The following is a 12,410-nucleotide window of genomic DNA, read 5'->3' on the forward strand; positions in this document are numbered from 1 at the left end:
GTTTTGATTCAAAATTACATTTTTCATTTAGTAATTATTATAAGATAATGATATAGTTAGCAAAAATGACAAGATTATATTTTACAGATCGATTAAGAAACTAGCTGCTACCTAATAATAGTTGATAAAAATGATGTTATGTAACTAAAAACTAACTGATAATTTATTTGTTAAATGGAAAATGATATAAACAAAAATTCAAAATTCAGAAAAAAAAAGATTCATTATTATAAGAGAAATATCTAATACACATGAGAGAATTTTTATAATTAATTCAAAATATGCAAACACATAATCAAATTAAATAAGTCATTTGAAGCATCGCATATTATACAATTTTATGAAAATATGATAGCTTATGAATTCACTAATTAGACATGTCAGTTAATCTGGATAAATAATGTCACTAATTATAGATGTCGTTAACCTTAAAGCATCGCATATTAGACATGCTTATAAAAAAATACTATCTTTATATATTTTATATATAATGATTATTCTTTTATTTATATCAACTTCAATAAATAATATAAATATATTTTATGAATTTTAGAATATAGAAGATATTTAGACTTTTAGGAACAATCATGAAAATGATTACAATTGTTATTTAATGTTTTAATTATTTCATATTCAAATAGTTTAAATTATCATCAATTAAGATAGGTAATGATTTTTTATAATTAATAAACGATATATTAATTCTTTTTAAAGAACTTAATAAAATTTATAAACTCGTTTCAATGATATATTTAAAAAAAAAAAAAGTTAGAATGCGGAATATAACCTTATTCGAAAAATGTCGTTACAAAAACTATAATTATATTATGTTGAAAATCAAAGTTGGCATCTTGATTCACGAATGTTTACCCGCCTCTTGGCTTTTTCAAAATTAGGAGCAGAGCACTGAACACGCAAGTGTCGATTTTCAGAATGCCAAATGATAGAGAACCGATGGAAGGAGGAGGTAGCTCGGAGATGGAGTTCGCCGACCTCGAAGTTGCGGCGGACTCTATCGACGCCTCTGTGATGTTTCATCTCGTTATGGACATCCTAGGGTTTGTTCTTTACATGCACCAACAGATCCCTTCGTAAGTTCCATATCAATTCTACTTTCCTTATCACAAATCAGATTTTATTTCATGATTTCTGACATTTGATTGAGTTGCTGAACATCCGTGCTTGAATAACCTAATTGAACATATCAACTTAGTTCTGACCGGGCCCGGTACATGGGTCAAAACAAAATCATCGAGGGGCCCAGATATCAGCTTCTAATCCAAGAAGGAACAGATAAACTTCGACTCATATGCTTGTCCTACTACTTGTTAAATCACACACAAACGCGCGTTTTATAACATCGAGTTACCATTGCGTTTTCGCACGATCAATGTATGACTAACTCATAGTTAACAAGTCATATCTCTAGGTTTGAAGACTTATATGATATTACCGTCTCGCGATCACTCGAGATAAATTCCATGAAGTGATACCAGCGAGCGTGGGTTGAATCCAATACTCAGAACTTATGAGCACTCATGAGTGTTGAGGCCATGTCCAACATCTTAGACCTCTACAACCAACTCATGACAGTCTTACTTCATATCTACTTCCAACATATGACTGACTGTGGATAATTTGAATAATATGTAAAAACACAACATAAATATTCGGGAAGTCAAAACATGCAAAAGAAATAATAGTAAACGATTGACAAGAGATAGCAACACTTTACCCATAAATAAACACAACTTTTATTCATCATCAAATGTCAATTACACTTTACATATTTCAAAAATTATCTAACTAGTAAAACTAATATCATCCTTCAGCCCTATGCTCCTAGCATGCTGGAGATGCTTAACCCTACCCAGTCCCTTCGTGAGGGGATCTGCCGGGTTCTCATCCGATGATACCCTCTTTGCCACGAGGAGTCCTTCTTCTATACGATGTCTGATGAAATGGTATTTTCTGTCAATGTGTCTGGATCTCCCGTGATCCCTTGGTTCCTTTGCTAAGGAAACTGCGCTTTCACTATCACAGAAAATCTCCATTGGCTCTTTAATAGTTGGTACAACTCCAAGGTCTCCAGTGAAGTTCTTTAGCCATATAGCCTCCTTTGCTGCCTCACTTGCCGCTATATACTCTGATTCACAAGTCGAATCAGCCACTGTCTCCTGCTTGGAACTTTTCCAAGAGATTGCTCCTCCATTTAAGGTAAAGACCCAGCCTGAATGAGAGCGGAAATTATCCCTATCAGTCTGTAAACTTTCAAAACTTTTCATTTCTCATAACTTATGAATTTTATTAGAGTATTAAAATGAAGACTCTTCATCTTCATAACTCTTGTGTTCTTTTAATGGTTATAATTCAAGTGTGACTCTTGGTTTTCCATAACTTGAGGACAAGTTATGGACTCCATTAAAACACATTATGATCAAGAATTAAACTACCAAGTAGGTTACAAAAAATTCCTATGATCATCTAATCTTCATAAGTTCAAGAACATGAATATGAACACTTTCAAGAATCATAAATTACACTTAAAACTTGTAATTTTGATAATAGCCATTGAAAATGGATAAGCATAAACATTACACCAACTACAACGAGTTTTATAGTACCAAAACAGCTTAGGGTAATCTTTCTAGTCCGTTTCCAGCAGCAACACACGAGAAACTGCATTCTGCAAGCTAAACTCGTCGAGTTTTGCAGTCTGTGCAGTTTTTGGTTTTGAAAAATCAAGTTTTGCATCAAGCATCATACAAACAAGCCTAGGCTCTGATACCACTGATGGGTTTTGAGCATTCTAACACTTCCTAAGTGTACATGCAACCCTAATAACCTTGGATCTATGTTTGTCTAATTTTCATGCAAAGTTGATTTCCAAGGTTATGATTCTATCTAGCATACATGGGGAACAATTTTAACTTGAATGAAAGATAGAACTACATACCTTGTTGTTGATTTTGATCCTTGAAACCTTGTGAGCCTAGCACCCCAAGTGTGATGCCTCAAATGCTTCACACAACACCAAATGCTATGGAGTAAACTTGGAGAGAAAGTATAACACTCTAAAATCGGCTCTAGCCCTCAAGTATGCTTTTTCTTCCGATTTTGGGAGAACCATGAGCTTTATATAGTGTTGACACATCAAGGGTTACCTAATGTGTAATGACTCTTCATTTCCATGACCTTTCATTTCCATGACTCTTCATTTCCATGACTCTTCATTTCCATGACCCATGGGTTTATAACTCCCATGGAGCCTCCATGGAGCATCCAATGGGTTTAACCCAAGTTGATTATCCATGGAGCCTCTTAGCCCACTATATAAGTTATGGATGATTTACATAATCAACCCATATATTTAATTAGTTATCTTTTGATCACTTAATTAATTCTAAATTAATTCTTGATCAAACTAATTAAATAATATTATTAATATATTAGAACTTATAATATATTAATAAACCACAAGTGTTATTTCTCTCATTTAGTCTATCCAATTACATGGTGCCATGCAACCCAAATGGACCATGCCGGGTCGGGTCAAGTACATACCAGAAATAGTTATGGACTTAGACACCTTATCCAACAGTCTCCCACTTGGATAAGTCTAATAACTATTTCTGCAAGTATGACTTCAGGAACCGATCGGAAATCGTAGCTCTTTTCAAGGTTTCTCGGAACTGAGAAGATGATGGTACGCCATTTCAGATAAGTGATCACATAATCCTCTGTTCTAGATATCAGCCGGACAAATACATGGAACATTGTCTTACTTTTGTCCAGCAGTTTGTTTCCCGATTTCCGATTTGTTTGACATAGAACTTAATTGAACATATCAACTTAGTTCTGACCGGGCCCGATACATGGGTCAAAACAAAATCATCGAGGGGCCCAGATAGCAGCTTCTAATCCAAGAAGGAACATATAAACTTCGACTCATATGCTTGTCCTACTACTTGTTAAATCACACACAAACGCGCGTTTTATAACATCGAGTTACCAATGCGTTTTCGCACGATCAATGTATGACTAACTCATAGTTAACAAGTCATATCTCTGGGTTTGAAGACTTATATGATATTACCGTCTCGCGATCACTCGAGATAAATTCCATGAAGTGATACCAGCGAGCGTGGGTTGAATCCAATACTCAGAACTTATGAGCACTCATGAGTGTTGAGGCCATGTCCAACATCTTAGACCTCTACAACCAACTCATGACAGTCTTACTTCATATCTACTTCCAACATATGACTGACTGTGGATAATTTGAATAATAAGTAAAAACACAACATAAATATTCGGGAAGTCAAAACATGCAAAAGAAATAATAGTAAACGATTGACAAGAGATAGCAACACTTTACCCATAAATAAACACAACTTTTATTCATCATCAAATGTCAATTACACTTTACATATTTCAAAAATTATCTAACTAGTAAAACTAATATCATCCTTCAGCCCTATGCTCCTAGCATGCTGGAGATGCTTAACCCTACCCAGTCCCTTCGTGAGGGGATCTGTCGGGTTCTCATCCGATGATACCCTCTTTGCCACGAGGAGTCCTTCTTCTATACGATGTCTGATGAAATGGTATTTTCTGTCAATGTGTCTGGATCTCCCGTGATCCCTTGGTTCCTTTGCTAAGGAAACTGCGCTTTCACTATCACAGAAAATCTCCATTGGCTCTTTAATAGTTGGTACAACTCCAAGGTCTCCAGTGAAGTTCTTTAGCCATATAGCCTCCTTTGCTGCCTCACTTGCCGCTATATACTCTGATTCACAAGTCGAATCAGCCACTGTCTCCTGCTTGGAACTTTTCCAAGAGATTGCTCCTCCATTTAAGGTAAAGACCCAGCCTGACTGAGAGCGGAAATTATCCCTATGTGTGAAAGGATAATGTATCGCAACTCTTATTTGGATAATTTAAGGAAGATTATCTGTTATGAGAGTAATTTGTCCCGAATTTTGTAATTGGTCGTATGGAGCCGCAACAATGTGAATATTTCTGGTTCTAGTTCCATCTCTATTTTGCAACTTTATGCTTATTATAAAGTTTGTTAATTTTATATGATTTCATCCCCCTATTGGGAAAAAAATAGAGATATAGAAAGCAAAAGACGACAATAATAATCTTGTTTAAATTGTTCTCTCAAGCTGGAAGAAAGAAAGTGATATGTTTTAGGTATCAGCTCGTTACTAGGACCTGTGAAAAAAGACAAAGAAAGCTGATAGTTTCTCAAGTATAAGTTTCCTGTTTATATTAGATTAAAAAGAAAAGTTAAAAAGTTAATTCTCTCTTTCTCCACTCACATCAAATAGGACTTTTGAAGCATGAAAAAACGTTCTTTTGTTTGCTTGGAGCTGTATGAAGGAAAATCATGATGATTCTTGTTATAACTGCACTTATTTTAATCTGTTACTATAAATTCAATCTTCAGTTCCTATTAAACTTGTAATGGTGCTCTTTTGTATGCTAGAAATGGTCAACCTTTATACCTTTTTTCTTTGCAGGATCTTACAAGATGTCAATCTTGAGTTTGATGCACTGCATACGGAGTATAAAGATCTGGTATGCTAAGCTTGCACAATTTTCTTAAAGATAATGATTTCATTTAAGAATTCCTTTTCAGGAGGTAGTTCTTGCAGACAATACTTGGCTCCCAACACATAAACACTGCAACATCATGTATGTTTATTAACACAGATACCATCATAAGTATCACATCTACTCAATTGCATACACATTTGGACTGGAGCACCTACCATTTCTTCATATGCTTAGAGCAACTCTGAAAATAAAACCTATTTTATTCTACCAAACACTCTGAAAATAAGTCTCACAGTAAGTTTTACTCCTACTCACAAAAAATATATATTACACGTAAACCTGCTGTCAATACAGATAACTCATACATAATAAACACCATATAAATTCCAAAAAGTAATCCATGAGTAACTCAATGCATACACATTTGGAGCACAAACATATCCTTTCTTTCAAAGGATTAAAGCAACTACATGAAAATAATCTAAGGCATACAAATTAGTAACTTGACTATAAAAAATGCCAATTTTTGCAAGACCTTTTTTTCTACTAAAGATGCGTTGAAACTTCACTAACGCACATTTTACTTGTCACCTTTATAAGTTGATATGTTTCATCATTCAATTCCACTTTATCCTTCTTCATCCTCTCACCTACAATTAATGGCATTTTTCCAGCTTTCACATACGTCTTAAGAACCAAATTATATATCTCTGTGCTCACATAACCAGCATCACGAAGAGTCACCAACACTTGTTCAGCACCCTCGACATTACCATATTCTTCAAGCATTCCATACACTTTTCTAACAATCTTTTCATCCGGGTCCCACTTTTTCACTGACCCTATAGCTTTCTTGAAACATTCCAAAACTTTATCCATTTCCTTTTCATGTACATAACCATATGTAAGAAGCTCCCATGATGTGTAACTAGGTACAATTCCTTTTTCAACCATCCTTTTTTCAAAAAAGTTTTCAGCCATTTTCATTTCGTTTTTGTTGATGTAAGCTGCAAGGATCAAATTTGGAACCCTAGAATCGCCAGTTATAGATACAGATTCCCATTCTGTATATATATTCTCTGCTTCTTTAAGCTCGTTAAGCTTTATCATAGAAGATATCATGCAATTATATTCTGCATCATTTAGCTTACGAAAGGTTGATTTCATCTTCTTCCATATGCGATCAACATATTCTTTTTTCCCAAGACTTGTATAAAGACTGATAATTGAAGAATAAGCAACACGGACTTTTTTAGAAACCCTTTTCTCCATTTCCTTAACACTCAAGGAAGCGTCTTCATGTCGTGAATTTTTAAGATACAAACTGGTTAAAAGACTAAATGTTACCCAATCTGGATCCACCTTTCTCTTCTTCAGCTCAAGAATAATCTTTTCAGCAGTAATGATGTCATTCTGGGAGTTACATGCTGTTAACCATAGATTGTAAGTTACTATATCTGGTGAGGTATTCTTTTTCAGCTCGTGAAGAATTCCAGGAAGCTTTTGTAATTGGCCATTGGAGATGTAGAGTGACATCATATGGTTAAAAGGAAGAGGGTATTTCAAGAAACCACATTCTGACATTTTTGCCATTAAAGCTTCGGCTTTGGAAGAATCTTTATGCTGGACGTAAGTATGGAGAAGAGCTGTACAAGTTGGCTGCCCTTTCATTTGATCTGGGAGATCTTCAAAAAACTTCTCTGCGCTGTTTATACCACGAACTTTTGCAATTAAGTCCAAGTGAACAGCGTAATCTCCTTCTACTAACTTGATATCTTGTTGTAAAGTCATCCATTCACAAACCTTCAGAATAATCAAATTAATGTTAGAAAAAAAAACTTAATACAAATAATTTTCAAACTGAAAACCAACACATCCACAGTAGAATTAAAGCTATTATTCTTTACAAAATGTCAGAGATACTTCTATAGAGATACTTCTATCTGAAGCTGATAACCATTTAATCAATCATAATGTAAAGACATACAAGAGAATTCATACTAAATTGATTGTGAAAACTTCAAATAGATTTATTCGAACTGATGCGCAAAAATTACATAATGGAGACGAGAGATATGAGTACCTCGAGGGCGTGTTTGTAACGCTTTAGCTTCCGGAGCTCTCGTACTATGCGATTAAGCTCGTACTTACGAACAACGTGCCCTTCCTCCTTCCATTTCTTTATGGTGATAACGGCGCTGCGTTTCGTGTAAACCAGGCTAAGAAGCCTTCGACCTAAGGTGTCCTTTCCGGTACCGGTGTTTTTCCTAGTGGCGATGGTGATGGCACCAGGGGCAGGGGATGAAGCTGGAACTTTCGAAGCCTCTGCAACCGCTGTCGCCGAGAAATATCGGACAGCGGCGAGTGATCGTCGACCAAGACGGAGCATGGCTTCCACCGTCAACAGACCCAGGCAGAGTGGTGCGGCTGCAGCCTTCTGGGTTCCATGACCATGACCAAGAAACGGTGAATCAGGGGTAAATTTTGGGCCCCCATTTCATTTGAACAGTCGGTGTAAACATGTATTTTGCAAAAAAAAAAAAAAAAAAAAAAAAAAAAAACGTAAGCTTCCATGTGAGGTTTGGAACGATTGGTACCTTTCACCTGGCGAAGGTTGCAGATCAATGGGAAAAGTTGCTGCTTCTTGTTCTTCGATGTCGTCAGGTGGCTGAGATAACTAAAACTCTCTGTCTCTGTGCGTACCATCATCAATAAACATCTTTGATGCAACAAATAGCAGGTTTGATGAATTAGTCTATCAAGATCTTTAATATTATAGATGCAACCAAATGAAGAAATATGAGAAATACCTCTACAAATGCAGGCTCAAATCGCTAATTTTCAGCAATAGGCCATATTTAGTATCAAGGATAGAGTTGTCATTTTAAATGTAAATCAATTTTTTTTGAAAATATCATCTTCCAGTAGTTTAATAGTTTATTACAGTAAGCAATATAGTTTGTTTCATACTATGAAGACGCAATAACCAAGTAAACCTTTATCTATTTCACCAACCAAACCAGATTATCTTAACTAAAGTCCCTAGATTATCTTAACTAAAGTCCCTTGGTTGACAGTAATTCAAACTTTATACACCATTAAAATTTCAGTCTTATACAATCTCAAGGAAAAGTTGGAATTGAATGGATATGTTTACACTTCTAAGCAAGTTCAACTCACCACACGGATCAATTCAATGAACACATATCCAATATTTAACAAAATCATAATAAAGAGTAACAAAGTTCAACAAATCTAACCGGAATAAGTTAATAACAACATAAAAAGTACCTCGACAAATAGCACAGCAGCACCTTCAATCGAATATTTTCCTTATTTCCTTGCTATCTACTGCTCCCATTTACCCCCTGAAAAAAAAATCAAACATAAATAAGCTAAAGAAAGAACCAAATAATAGAATTGAACATTTGTAAATTAAAAAAAGAACCAAATAAGAAAGCTGAATCTGAAACGCATATCATATTACTTGTGATTAAAGATATAAGCAACAGAATTTAAGTAGTAACTGAATTTGTTACCAACTAAAACTACAAAAACCGAATGTCACATGTAGAAAAAGAGAGAGCAGAGCAGCGACAGTCCCTAACTGGAATATAACATCTGTGGACAATAGGTGGCTGCAATCAAGAAATCCGGCTGAAAAGGTAAAAGCGAGAAGGCACATGTGGTTATGTTCGTATGTTTGTGAAAGCTTACGAACAGAACCATATGTACCTTCGAATTTGAAATCAGCAAATCACCTTGAAATCCTTTCTCTGTTGAGGATATTTTATCTGAAACGACGTAGATAAACCCTAAAAGATCACAATTAGACATATGAATCAGCACCTTCCTACGTTTCTATTGCTGTCGATGCGGTGTGAGGGCAAAGAAAGAGTGGTGGTGCACTGGTCCGTCGATGGCGGTCGGGGAGAAGCAGAAGTGAGAACAGTAGGGTCTGATCGTTTCCCTGAAATCACCGTTCTCTCCAAACGTAGGGGAATTCGAGTATGAGAGGAGTTTAGAGGCAGAGGGGTTTCGTATGTGAGATGGAAGTGTCGGGAACTTGGAAGTCCTTCCGATTAGGTTAGATACAGAAAAAAATGGGCATATAATAGCGGGTTGGCCCAAAAGAATTGGTTATGTAGCCAGGTGGTGGAGCAGATTGACGGATGATTTACAGAATTAGAAGGAGAAGGGTAAGAATCGCATTGAAGGGATGCAGAAGGAAAAAGAAGCGGTGGAAGCTCTACGGTTATGAGGCGGTGGGTTTCTGGGATAGTGGGATGAGGAAGGATCGAGAGATAAGATCTGGATGCGCTGATAGACACATCGATCGAATTGAAGACAAACACAAAAGGACAGAAACAAAATCACAGGGGCCGGATACGTAAATAAAGGGACCAAAGGTGGACAAAGCACGTCAAGTTTACTATTCTTTTGTTCCACAATTTTAATATATATATAATAATAATAATAATAATAACAAATTAAAGAAACCAACTTTTTCTTTCGAAGCCCATATTCAAATGAAATGGGGGCCCAAAATTTACCCCTGATTCACCGTTTCTTAGTCATGGTCATGGAACCTAGAAGGCTGCAGCCGCATCACTCTGCCTGGGTCTGTTGACGGTGGAAGCCATGCTCCGTCTTGGTCGACGATCACTCGCCGCTGTCCGATATTTCTCGGCAACAGCGGTTGCAGAGGCTTCGAAAGTTCCAGCTCCATCCCCTGCCCCTGGTGCCATCACCATCGCCACTAGGAAAAACACCGGTACCAGAAAGGACACCTTAGGTTGAAGGCTTCTTAGCCTGGTTTACACGAAACGCAGCGCCGTTATCACCATAAAGAAATGGAAGGAGGAAGGGCACGTTGTTCGTAAGTACGAGCTTAATCGCATAGTACGAGAGCTCCGGAAGCTAAAGCGTTACAAACACGCCCTCGAGGTACTCATATCTCTCGTCTCCATTACGTAATTTTTGCGCATCAGTTCGAATAAATCTATTTGAAGTTTTCACAGTCAATTTAGTATGAATTCTCTTGTATGTCTTTACATTATGATTAATTAAATGGTTATCAGCTTCAGATAGAAGTATCTCTGACATTTTGTAAAGAATAATAGCTTTAATTCTACTGTGGATGTGTTGGTTTTCAGTTTGAAAATTATTTGTATTAAGTTTTTTTTTCTAACATTAATTTGATTATTCTGAAGGTTTGTGAATGGATGACTTTACAACAAGATATCAAGTTAGTAGAAGGAGATTATGCTGTTCACTTGGACTTAATTGCAAAAGTTCGTGGTATAAACAGCGCAGAGAAGTTTTTTGAAGATCTCCCAGATCAAATGAAAGGGTAGCCAACTTGTACAGCTCTTCTCCATACTTACGTCCAGCATAAAGATTCTTCCAAAGCCGAAGCTTTAATGGCAAAAATGTCAGAATGTGGTTTCTTGAAATACCCTCTTCCTTTTAACCATATGATGTCACTCTACATATCCAATGGCCAATTACAAAAGCTTCCTGGAATTCTTCAGGAGCTGAAAAAGAATACCTCACCAGATATAGTAACTTACAATCTATGGTTAATAGCATGTAACTCCCAGAATGACATCATTACTGCTGAAAAGATTATTCTTGAGCTGAAGAAGAGAAAGGTGGATCCAGATTGGGTAACATTTAGTCTTTTAACCAGTTTGTATCTTAAAAATTCACGACATAAAGACGCTTCCTTGAGTGTTAAGGAAATGGAGAAAAGGGTTTCTAAAAAAGTCCGTGTTGCTTATTCTTCAATTATCAGTCTTTATACAAGTCTTGGGAAAAAAGAATATGTTGATCGCATATGGAAGAAGATGAAATCAACCTTTCGTAAGCTAAATGATGCAGAATATAATTGCATGATATCTTCTATGATAAAGCTTAACGAGCTTAAAGAAGCAGAGAATATATATACAGAATGGGAATCAGTATCTATAACTGGCGATTCTAGGGTTCCAAATTTGATCCTTGCAGCTTACATCAACAAAAACGAAATGAAAATGGCTGAAAACTTTTTTGAAAAAAGGATGGTTGAAAAAGGAATTGTACCTAGTTACACATCATGGGAGCTTCTTACATATGGTTATGTACATGAAAAGGAAATGGATAAAGTTTTGGAATGTTTCAAGAAAGCTATAGGGTCAGTGAAAAAGTGGGACCCGGATGAAAAGATTGTTAGAAAAGTGTATGGAATGCTTGAAGAATATGGTAATGTCGAGGGTGCTGAACAAGTGTTGGTGACTCTTCGTGATGCTGGTTATGTGAGCACAGAGATATATAATTTGGTTCTTAAGACGTATGTGAAAGCTGGAAAAATGCCATTAATTGTAGGTGAGAGGATGAAGAAGGATAAAGTGGAATTGAATGATGAAACATATCAACTTATAAAGGTGACAAGTAAAATGTGCGTTAGTGAAGTTTCAACGCATCTTTAGTAGAAAAAAAGGTCTTGCAAAAATTGGCATTTTTTATAGTCAAGTTACTAATTTGTATGCCTTAGATTATTTTCATGTAGTTGCTTTAATCCTTTGAAAGAAAGGATATGTTTGTGCTCCAAATGTGTATGCATTGAGTTACTCATGGATTACTTTTTGGAATTTATATGGTGTTTATTATATGTGAGTTATCTGTATTGACATCAGGTTTACGTGTAATATATATTTTTTGTGAGTAGGAGTAAAACTTACTGTGAGACTTATTTTCAGAGTGTTTGGTAGAATAAAATAGGTTTTATTTTCAGAGTTGCTCTAAGCATATGAAGAAATGGTAGGTGCTCCAGTCCAAATGTGTATGCAATTGAGTAGATGTGA

The 12,410-nt window shown here is 36.0% G+C and overlaps 1 protein-coding gene and 1 pseudogene across 20 annotated transcripts; one reads left to right on the forward strand and one right to left on the reverse strand.

Moving 5' to 3' along the window:
- Positions 1-5,927: 5,927 nt before the first annotated feature.
- On the reverse strand, positions 5,928-9,903 carry LOC145135915 (pentatricopeptide repeat-containing protein At4g02820, mitochondrial-like). 19 transcript variants are annotated; one of them, XM_079070112.1, is made up of 6 exons: positions 9,327-9,903; positions 9,105-9,186; positions 8,857-8,933; positions 8,170-8,284; positions 7,649-8,002; positions 5,928-7,368 (listed from the first exon to the last, which is right to left on the reverse strand). In XM_079070112.1, exons 4-6 carry the CDS (start codon positions 8,272-8,274, stop codon positions 6,112-6,114), a joined length of 1,716 nt encoding a protein of 571 aa, XP_078926238.1. In that variant the 5' UTR covers positions 8,275-8,284; positions 8,857-8,933; positions 9,105-9,186; positions 9,327-9,903; the 3' UTR covers positions 5,928-6,111. The 19 variants fall into 19 exon arrangements, with proteins under 19 accessions (XP_078926238.1, XP_078926241.1, XP_078926237.1 ...); XM_079070115.1 differs by having other exon boundaries at positions 9,174-9,222; XM_079070111.1 differs by having other exon boundaries at positions 9,105-9,222.
- Positions 9,904-10,182: 279 nt separating this feature from the next.
- LOC145135760 (pentatricopeptide repeat-containing protein At4g02820, mitochondrial-like) lies at positions 10,183-12,201 on the forward strand (annotated as a pseudogene). The gene is made up of 2 exons (XR_013720027.1): positions 10,183-10,512; positions 10,779-12,201. The product of XR_013720027.1 is annotated as a pentatricopeptide repeat-containing protein At4g02820, mitochondrial-like (transcript).
- The last annotated feature ends 209 nt before the right edge of the window (positions 12,202-12,410 follow it).

This window comes from Lactuca virosa, chromosome 9 (assembly GCF_052849685.1).
Source record: "Lactuca virosa cultivar CGN04683 chromosome 9, Lactuca_virosa_CGN04683_v6, whole genome shotgun sequence".
NCBI classification, from domain to species: domain Eukaryota; kingdom Viridiplantae; phylum Streptophyta; class Magnoliopsida; order Asterales; family Asteraceae; genus Lactuca; species Lactuca virosa.

Bases quoted from the DNA above. Each gene is read 5' to 3' on its own strand.
- LOC145135915 (XM_079070108.1), bottom strand. From the start codon at position 8,274: ATGATGGTACGCACAGAGACAGAGAGTTTTAGTTATCTCAGCCACCTG. The intron at 8,003-8,169 runs GTGAAAGGTACC...CATGGAACCCAG, and splicing joins TGATCTGCAACCTTCGCCAG to AAGGCTGCAGCCGCACCACT. The intron at 7,369-7,648 runs GTACTCATATCT...ATTATTCTGAAG, and splicing joins GTTACAAACACGCCCTCGAG to GTTTGTGAATGGATGACTTT.